This window comes from Halictus rubicundus, unplaced genomic scaffold (assembly GCF_050948215.1).
Source record: "Halictus rubicundus isolate RS-2024b unplaced genomic scaffold, iyHalRubi1_principal scaffold0800, whole genome shotgun sequence".
Classification (NCBI taxonomy): domain Eukaryota; kingdom Metazoa; phylum Arthropoda; class Insecta; order Hymenoptera; family Halictidae; genus Halictus; species Halictus rubicundus.
The window spans coordinates 13,960-24,610 of record NW_027489341.1 but is presented as its reverse complement, the minus strand read 5'-3'; the positions used below and the strand labels follow the sequence as shown (position 1 = coordinate 24,610).

General features: G+C 41.0%; 1 protein-coding gene across 1 annotated transcript; it reads left to right on the top strand.

The window, feature by feature from the left end:
- Positions 1 to 476: 476 nt before the first annotated feature.
- Positions 477 to 1,066, top strand: LOC143364648 (uncharacterized; the record flags this gene model as incomplete). The annotated part of the gene is made up of 1 exon (XM_076804881.1): positions 477 to 1,066. A coding segment is annotated over exon 1 (590 nt), but the record flags the coding sequence as incomplete, so codon positions are not given.
- Between the last annotated feature and the right edge of the window lie 9,585 nt (positions 1,067 to 10,651).

Below are 10,651 nucleotides of genomic sequence, written 5' to 3'. Positions count from 1 at the left end.
TTTCGTTACACTTGGTCTCCTTTCTTACAAGAGGAAAACTCCCATCCTTAGTCGACACATCGCGTGTAAATATACATCAACGGCTCGAACATCCTTCGGGATAATCACGAGCAATCAACATTTGGTCCTTCGAGCCGGATACTCGAATAAGTTCGTGCTTCACGGAAGACAAGGAGTCTTGCTGCTGCCATTTCTTGTCCGACTGGACAATCCTCATTGGGCTGCAGCATTTTGGGACTACCAGGAGACTATGGGACTGTAGCTGCCGTCATCAAGCCTGCAGTTTCCAGGAAGGCGTTTGCGTGCCCAAGACGTACTTGGAACACGGCCGCTCTCTGGAACTAGCTGACTGCCAGGAACCGACGAGCATCCCGTGAGACGATCCTGCTGAAGTCGTTTGTTAGCGCTGATCCACTCCTGTCATTCTCCGTAAGTTTTTCCTTGGTTTTAACTTGAGTTCGCAATAGTGTACAAGTATGGAAGCTCAATTCAAAGGTTTAATTTCCGAACGCGGGGCCGCTAAGGCTATGCTGACAATTTTTAGAAAGTTCGTAGAGTCAGCCGATGTCAACGCGGACATAGTATCTTTCGAGAAGCGCGTTCGAAAAAATGAGGGTCTATACGACAAATTTGATAGAGTTCAAACGCAAATTGAAGCATCCGTCGTAGGAACTCCTGCATTGGAAACGCATCTTGCTGAGCGTGAGCAATTTGAAAACACGTATTTTAACACACTTTCTCACGCCGAAAGGCGATTGATTGCTGCTCGCGGTGAATCTGCAAGTAATAGTGCATCAACTAGCAATCCTACTCCTACGCCTTCAGATTCGTACCCCGAGATTCGTTTGCCCGTAATAAAGATTCCCACCTTCGATGGCAATTGTAGTCAGTGGATTCGATTTCGGGACACTTTCACATCACTAGTTCACGACTGCGACAAATTGAACGACATAGATCGATTCAACTATTTAGTTTCTTCGTTGTCCGGTCCGGCTGCGCGAATACTAGAGTCATTTGGCGTGTCAGCCACAAATTACAAGTTAGCTTGGTCGCGTTTAAGGCAGAGGTACGATGACCCTCAATTTCTAGTAGCCCATGGAAGCCCTATTCTCTATCCTATCCTCTACCCTATCCTATCCTCCATCCTATACTATCATCTATCCTATCCTATTCTCTATCCTATCCTCTATCGTTTGCTCTATCCTATCCTATCCACTATCCTATCCTATCCTCAATCCTATCCTATCCTCTATCCTATCCAATCACCTATCCTATCCTCTATACGAACCTATCCTCTATCCTATCCTATCCTCTATCCGATCCTATCCTCTATCCTATCCTATCCTCTACCCTATCCTATCCTCTATCCTATCCTATCCTCTATACTATCCTATCATCTATCCTATTCTCTATCCTATGCTCTATCATCTGTTCTATCCTATCCTATCCACTATCCTATCCTATCCTCAATCCTCTCCTATCCTCTATCCAATCCTATTCTCTATCATATCCTCTCCTCTATTCTATCCAATCTCCTATCCTATCATCTATCCGTTCCTATCCTCTACCCTATCCTATCCTCTATCCTATAATATCATCTATCCAATACTATTCTCTATCCGATCCTATCCTCTATCGTATCCTATCCTCTATCCTATCCTATTCTGTATCCTATACTCTACCCTATCCTATCCTCTATCCTATCCTATCCTCTAGCCTATCCTATCCTCTCCCCTATCCTATCCTCTATCCTATCCTATTCTCTATCCTATCCTATTCTCTATCCTATCGTGTACCCTATCCTATCCTCCATCCTATACTATCATCTATCGTATCCTATTCTCTATCCTATCCTCTATCGTCTGCTCTATCCTATCCTATCCACTATCCTATCCTATCCTCAATCCTATCCTATCCTCTATCCTATACTATCATCTATCCTATCCTATCCTATCCTCTATCCTATCCAATCCCCTATGCTATCCACTATCCTATCCTATCATCAATCCTATCCTATCCTCAACCCTATCCTATCCTCTATCCTATCCTATCCTATCCTCTATCCTATCCTATCCTATCCTCTATCCTATCCTATCCTATCCTCTATCCTATCCTCTATCCTATCCTATCCTATCCTCTATCCTATCCAATCATCTATCCTATCCGATCCTCTATCCTATCCTATCCTCTATCCTATCCTATCCTCTATACTATCCAATCTTCTATCCTATCCTCTATCCTATCCTCTATCCTATCCTATCCTCAATCCTATCCTATCCTGAATCTTCTCCTATCCTCTATCCTATCCTATCCTGTATCCTATCCTATCCTCTATCCTATAATATCCTCTATCCTATCCAATCCTCTATCCTATCCTCTATCGTATCCTATCCTCTATCCGATTCTATCCTCTATCCTATCCTATCCTCCATCCTATCCTATTCTCTATCCTATCCTCTACCCTATCCTATCCTGTATCCTATCCTATCCTCTATCCTATCCTATCCTCTATCCTATCCTATCCTCTATCCTATCCTATCCTCTATCCTATCCTATCCTCTACCCTATCCTATCCTCTATCCTATCCTATCCTTTATCTTATCCTATCCTCTATCCTATCCTATCCTCTATCCTATCCTATCCTCTATCCTATCCTATCCTCTATCCTATCCTATCCTCTATCCTATCCTATCCTATCCTCTATCCTATCCTATCCTCTATCCTATCCTATACTCTATCCTATAATATTCTCTATCCTATCCTGAATCCTCTCCTATCCTCTATCCTATCCTATCCTCTATCCTATCCTATCCTCTATCCTATCCTATCCTCTATCCTATCCTATCCTCTATCCTATCCTATCCTCTATCCTATCCTATCCTCTATCCTATCCTATCCTCTATCCTATCCTATCCTCTATCCTATCCTATCCTCTATCCTATCCTATCCTCTATCCTATCCTATCCTCTATCCCATCCAATCCTCTATCCTATCCTATCTTCTATCCTATCCTCTATCCTATCCTATCCTATCCTCTATCCTATCCTATCCTCTATCCTATCCTATCCTCTATCCTATCCTATCCCGTATCCTATCCTATCCTCTATCCTATCCTATCCTCTATCCTATAATATCATCTATCTTATACTATTCTCTATATGATCCTATCCTCTATCCTATCCTATCCTCTATCCTATCCTATCCTCTATCCTATTCTATCCTCTATCCTATCCTATCCTCTATCCTATCCTATCCCCTATCCTATCCTATCCTCTATCCTATCCTATCCTCTTTCCTATCCTCTATCCTATCCTCTATACTATCCTCTATCCTATCCTCTATCCTATAATATTCTCTATCCTATCCTGAATCCTCTCCTATCCTCTATCCTATCCTATCCTCTATCCTATCCTATTCTCTACCCTCTCCTATCCTCTATCCTATCCTATCCTGTATCCTATCCCATCCTCTATCCTATAATATCCTCTATCCTATCCAATCCTCTATCCTATCCTCTATCGTATCCTATCCTCTATCCGATTCTATCCTCTATCCTATCCTATCCTCCATCCTATCCTATTCTCTATCCTATCTTCTACCCTATCCTATCCTGTATCCTATCCTATCCTCTATCCTATCCTATCCTCTATCCTATCCTATCCTCTATCCTATCCTATCCTCTATCCTATCCTATCCTCTATCCTATCCTATCCTCTACCCTATACTATCCTCTATCCTATCCTATTCTCTATCCTATCCTATTCTCTATCCTATCGTGTACCCTATCCTATCCTCCATCCTATACTATCATCTATCGTATCCTATTCTCTATCCTATCCTCTATCGTCTGCTCTATCCTATCCTATCCACTATCCTATCCTATCCTGAATCCTATCCTATCCTCTATCCTATCCTATCCTTTATCCTATCCTATCCTCTATCCTATCCTATTCTCTATCCTCTCCTATCCTCTATCCTATCCTATCCTGTATCCTATCCCATCCTCTATCCTATAATATCCTCTATCCTATCCAATCCTCTATCCTATCCTCTATCGTATCCTATCCTCTATCCGATTCTATCCTCTATCCTATCCTATCCTCCATCCTATCCTATTCTCTATCCTATCTTCTACCCTATCCTATCCTGTATCCTATCCTATCCTCTATCCTATCCTATCCTCTATCCTATCCTATCCTCTATCCTATCCTATCCTCTATCCTATCCTATCCTCTATCCTATCCTATCCTCTACCCTATCCTATCCTCTATCCTATCCTATTCTCTATCCTATCCTATTCTCTATCCTATCGTGTACCCTATCCTATCCTCCATCCTATACTATCATCTATCGTATCGTATTCTCTATCCTATCCTCTATCGTCTGCTCTATCCTATCCTATCCACTATCCTATCCTATCCTCTATCCTATCCTATCCTCTATCCTATCCTATCCTCTATCCCATCCAATCCTCTATCCTATCCTATCTTCTATCCTATCCTCTATCCTATCCTATCCTATCCTCTATCCTATCCTATCCTCTATCCTATCCTATCCTCTATCCTATCCTATCCTCTATCCTTTCCTATCCCGTATCCTATCCTATCCTCTATCCTATCCTATCCTCTATCCTATAATATCATCTATCTTATACTATTCTCTATATGATCCTATCCCCTATCCTATCCTATCCTCTATCCTACCCTATCCTCTATCCTATTCTATCCTCTATCCTATCCTATCCTCTATCCTATCCTATCCCCTAACCTATCCTATCCTCTATCCTATCCTATCCTCTTTCCTATCCTCTATCCTATCCTCTATACTATCCTCTATCCTATCCTCTATCCTATAATATTCTCTATCCTATCCTGAATCCTCTCCTATCCTCTATCCTATCCTATCCTCTATCCTATCCTATTCTCTACCCTCTCCTATCCTCTATCCTATCCTATCCTGTATCCTATCCCATCCTCTATCCTATAATATCCTCTATCCTATCCAATCCTCTATCCTATCCTCTATCGTATCCTATCCTCTATCCGATTCTATCCTCTATCCTATCCTATCCTCCATCCTATCCTATTCTCTATCCTATCTTCTACCCTATCCTATCCTGTATCCTATCCTATCCTCTATCCTATCCTATCCTCTATCCTATCCTATCCTCTATCCTATCCTATCCTCTATCCTATCCTATCCTCTATCCTATCCTATCCTCTACCCTATACTATCCTCTATCCTATCCTATTCTCTATCCTATCCTATTCTCTATCCTATCGTGTACCCTATCCTATCCTCCATCCTATACTATCATCTATCGTATCCTATTCTCTATCCTATCCTCTATCGTCTGCTCTATCCTATCCTATCCACTATCCTATCCTATCCTGAATCCTATCCTATCCTCTATCCTATCCTATCCTTTATCCTATCCTATCCTCTATCCTATCCTATTCTCTATCCTCTCCTATCCTCTATCCTATCCTATCCTGTATCCTATCCCATCCTCTATCCTATAATATCCTCTATCCTATCCAATCCTCTATCCTATCCTCTATCGTATCCTATCCTCTATCCGATTCTATCCTCTATCCTATCCTATCCTCCATCCTATCCTATTCTCTATCCTATCTTCTACCCTATCCTATCCTGTATCCTATCCTATCCTCTATCCTATCCTATCCTCTATCCTATCCTATCCTCTATCCTATCCTATCCTCTATCCTATCCTATCCTCTATCCTATCCTATCCTCTATCCTATCCTATCCTCTACCCTATCCTATCCTCTATCCTATCCTATTCTCTATCCTATCCTATTCTCTATCCTATCGTGTACCCTATCCTATCCTCCATCCTATACTATCATCTATCGTATCGTATTCTCTATCCTATCCTCTATCGTCTGCTCTATCCTATCCTATCCACTATCCTATCCTATCCTCAATCCTATCCTATCCTCTATCCTATCCTATCCTCTATCCTATCCTATCCTCTATCCTATCCTATCCTCTATACTATCCAATCTTCTATCCTATCCTCTATCCTATCCTCTATCCTATCCTATCCTCAATCCTATCCTATCCTGAATCCTCTCCTATCCTCTATCCTATCCTATCCTGTATCCTATCCTATCCTCTATCCTATAATATCCTCTATCCTATCCAATCCTCTATCCTATCCTCTATCGTATCCTATCCTCTATCCGATTCTATCCTCTATCCTATCCTATCCTCCATCCTATCCTATTCTCTATCCTATCCTCTACCCTATCCTATCCTGTATCCTATCCTATCCTCTATCCTATCCTATCCTCTATCCTATCCTATCCTCTATCCTATCCTATCCTCTATCCTATCCTATCCTCTATCCTATCCTATCCTCTATCCTATCCTATCCTCTATCCTATCCTATCCTCTATCCTATCCTATCCTCTATCCTCTATCCTATCCTATCCTATCCTATCCTCTATCCTATCGAATCCCCTATCCTCTTTCCTATCCTCTATCATATCGTATCCTCTATCCTATCCTATCCTCTATCCTATAATATCCTCTATCCTATCCTATTCTCTATCCTATCCTATACTCTATCCTATGCTATCCTGTATCCTATCCAAATTATACCCTACCCTCTATCCTATCCTATCCTCTATCCTATCCTATCCTCTACCCTATCCTATACTCTATTATATCCTATCCTATCTTATCCTCTATCCTATCCTATCCTTTATCTTATCCTATCCTCTATCCTATCCTATCCTCTATCCTATCCTATCCTCTATCCTATCCCATCCTCTATCCTATCCTATCCTCTATCCTATCCTATCCTCTATCCTATCCTATCCTCTATCCTATCCTATCCTCTATCCTATCCTATACTCTATCCTATAATATTCTCTATCCTATCCTGAATCCTCTCCTATCCTCTATCCTATCCTATCCTCTATCCTATCCTATCCTCTATCCTATCCTATCCCCTATCCTATCCTATCCTCTATCCTATCCTATCCTCTATCCTATCCTATCCTCTATCCTATCCTATCCTCTATCCTATCCTATCCTCTATCCTATCCTATCCTCTATCCTATCCTATCCTCTATCTTTTAATATCATCTATCCTATACTATTCTCTATCCTATCCTATCCTCTATCCTATCCTATCCTCTATCCTATCCAATCCCCTATCCTGTCATCTATCCGAGCCTATCCTCTATCCTATCCTATCCTCTATCCTATAATATCATCTATCCTTTCCTATCCACTATCCTATCCTATCCTCAATCCTCTCCTATCCTGAATCCTCTCCTATCCTCTATCCTATCCTATCCTGTATCCTATCCTATCCTCTATCCTATAATATCCTCTATCCTAACCAATCATCTATCCTATCCTCTATCGTATCCTATACTCTATCCGATTCTATCCTCTATCCTATCCTCTACCCTATCCTATCCTGTATCCTATCCTATCCTCTATCCAATCCTATCCTCTATCCTATCCTATCCTCTATCCTATCCTATCCTCTATCCTATAATATCATCTATCCTATACTATTCTCTATATGATCCTATCCTCTATCCTATCCTATCCTCTATCCTATCCTATCCTCTATCCTATTCTATCCTCTATCCTATCCTATCCTCTATCCTATCCTATCCCCTATCCTATCCTATCCTCTATCCTCTATCCTATCCTATCCTCTATCCTATCCTCTATCCTATCCTCTATACTATCCTCTATCCTATCCTCTATCCTATAATATTCTCTATCCTATCCTGAATCCTCTCCTATCCTCTATCCTATCCTATCCTCTATCCTATCCTATTCTCTATCCTATCCTATCCTCTATCCTATCCTCTATTCTAACCTATCCTCTATCCTATCCTATCCTCTATCCTATCCTATCCTCTATCCTATCCTATCCTCTATCCTATCCTATCCTCTATCCTATCCTATCCTCTATCCTATCCTATCCTCTATCCTATCCTATCCTCTATCCTATCCTATCCTCTATCCTATCCTATCCTCTATCCTATCCTCTATCCTATCCTCTATCCTATCCTATCCTATCCTATACCCTATCCTCTATCCTATCCTATCCTCTATCCTATCCTATCCTCTATCCTATCCTATCCTCTATCCTATCCTATCCTCTATCCTATATCCTATCCTTTATCCTATCCTATCCTCTATCCTATCCTATCCTCTATCCTATCCTATCCTCTATCCTATCCTATCCTCTATCCTATCCTATCCTCTATCCTATCCTATCCTCTATCCTATCCTATCCTCTATCCTATCCTATCCTCTATCCTATCCTATCCTCTAAGCTATCCTATCCTCTATCCTATCCTATCCTCTATCCTATCCTATCCTCTATCCTATCCTATCCTCTATCCTAACCTATCCTCTATCCTATCCTATCCTCTATCCTATCCTATCCTCTATCCTATCCTATCCTCTATCCTATCCTATCCTCTATCCTATCCTATCCTCTATCCTATCCTATCCTCTATCCTATCCTATCCTCTATCCTATCCTATCCTCTATCCTATCCTATCCTCTATCCTATCCTATCCTCTATCCTATCCTATCCTCTATCCTATCCTATCCTCTATCCTATCCTATCCTCTATCCTATCCTATCCTCTATCCTATCCTATCCTCTATCCTATCCTATCCTCTATCCTATCCTATCCTCTATCCTATATCCTATCCTTTATCCTATCCTATCCTCTATCCTATCCTATCCTCTATCCTATCCTATCCTCTATCCTATCCTATCCTCTATCCTATCCTATCCTCTATCCTATCCTATCCTCTATCCTATCCTATCCTCTATCCTATCCTATCCTCTATCCTATCCTATCCTCTATCCTATCCTATCCTCTATCCTATCCTATCCTCTATCCTATCCTATCCTCTATCCTATCCTATCCTCTATCCTATCCTATCCTCTATCCTATCCTATCCTCTATCCTATCCTATCCTCTATCCTATCCTATCCTCTATCCTATCCTATCCTCTATCCTATCCTATCCTCTATCCTATCCTATCCTCTATCCTATCCTATCCTCTATCCTTTATCCTATCCTATCCTATCCTATCCTATCCTATCCTCTATCCTATCGAATCCCCTATCCTCTTTCCTATCCTCTATCATATCGTATCCTCTATCCTATCCTATCCTCTATCCTATAATATCCTCTATCCTATCCTATTCTCTATCCTATCCTATACTCTATCCTATGCTATCCTGTATCCTATCCAAATTATACCCTACCCTCTATCCTATCCCATCCTCTATCCTATCCTCTATCCTATCCTATCCTCTATCCTATCCTATCCTCTATCCTATCCTCTATCCTATCCTATCCTCTATCCTATCCTATCCTCTATCCTATCCTATCCTCTATCCTATCCTATCCTCTATCCTATCCTATCCTCTATCCTATCCTATCCTCTATCCTATCCTATCCTCTATCCTATCCTATCCTCTATCCTATCCTATCCTCTATCCTATCCTATCCTCTATCCTATCCTATCCTCTATCCTATCCTATCCTCTATCCTATCCTATCCTCTATCCTATCCTATCCTCTATCCTATCCTATCCTCTATCCTATCCTATCCTCTATCCTATCCTATCCTCTATCCTATCCTATCCTCTATCCTATCCTATCCTCTATCCTATCCTATCCTCTATCCTATCCTATCCTCTATCCTATCCTATCCTCTATCCTATCCTATCCTCTATCCTATCCTATCCTCTATCCTATCCTCTATCGTATCCTATCCTCAATCCGATTCTATCCTCTATCCTATCCTATACTCCATCCTATCCTATTCTCTATCCTATCCTCTACCCTATCCTATCCTGTATCCTATAATATCATTTATCTTATACTATTCTCTATCCTATCCTATCCTCTATCCTATACTATCCTCTATCGTATCCTATCCTCTATCCGATCCTATCCTCTATCCTATCCTATCCTCTATCCTATCCTATCCTCTATCCTATCCTATCCTCTATAATATCGTTTCCTCTATCCTATCCTATCCTCTATCCTATAATATTCTCTATCCTATCCTGGATCCTCTCCTATAGTCTATCCTATCCTATCCTCTATCCTATCCTATCCTCTATCCTATCCTCTATTCTAACCTATCCTCTATCCTATCCTATCCTCTATCCTATCCTGTCCTCTATCCTATCCTCTATCCTATCCTATCCTATATCCTATCCTCTATCCTATCCTATCCTCTATCCTATCCTATCCTCTATCCTATCCTATCCTCTATCCTATCCTATCCTCTATCCTATCCTATCCTCTATCCTATCCTATCCTCTATCCTATCCTATCCTCTATCCTATCCTATCCTCTATCCTATCCTATCCTCTATCCTATCCTATCCTCTATCCTATCCTATCCTCCATCCTATACTATCATCTATCGTATCCTATCCTCTATCCTATCCGATCCTCTATCCTATCCTATCCTCTATCCTATCCTATCCTCTATACTATCCAATCTTCTATCCTATCCTCTATCCTATCCTCTATCCTATCCTATCCTCAATCCTATCCAATCCTGAATCCTCTCCTATCCTCTATCCTATCCTATCCTGTATCCTATCCTATCCTCT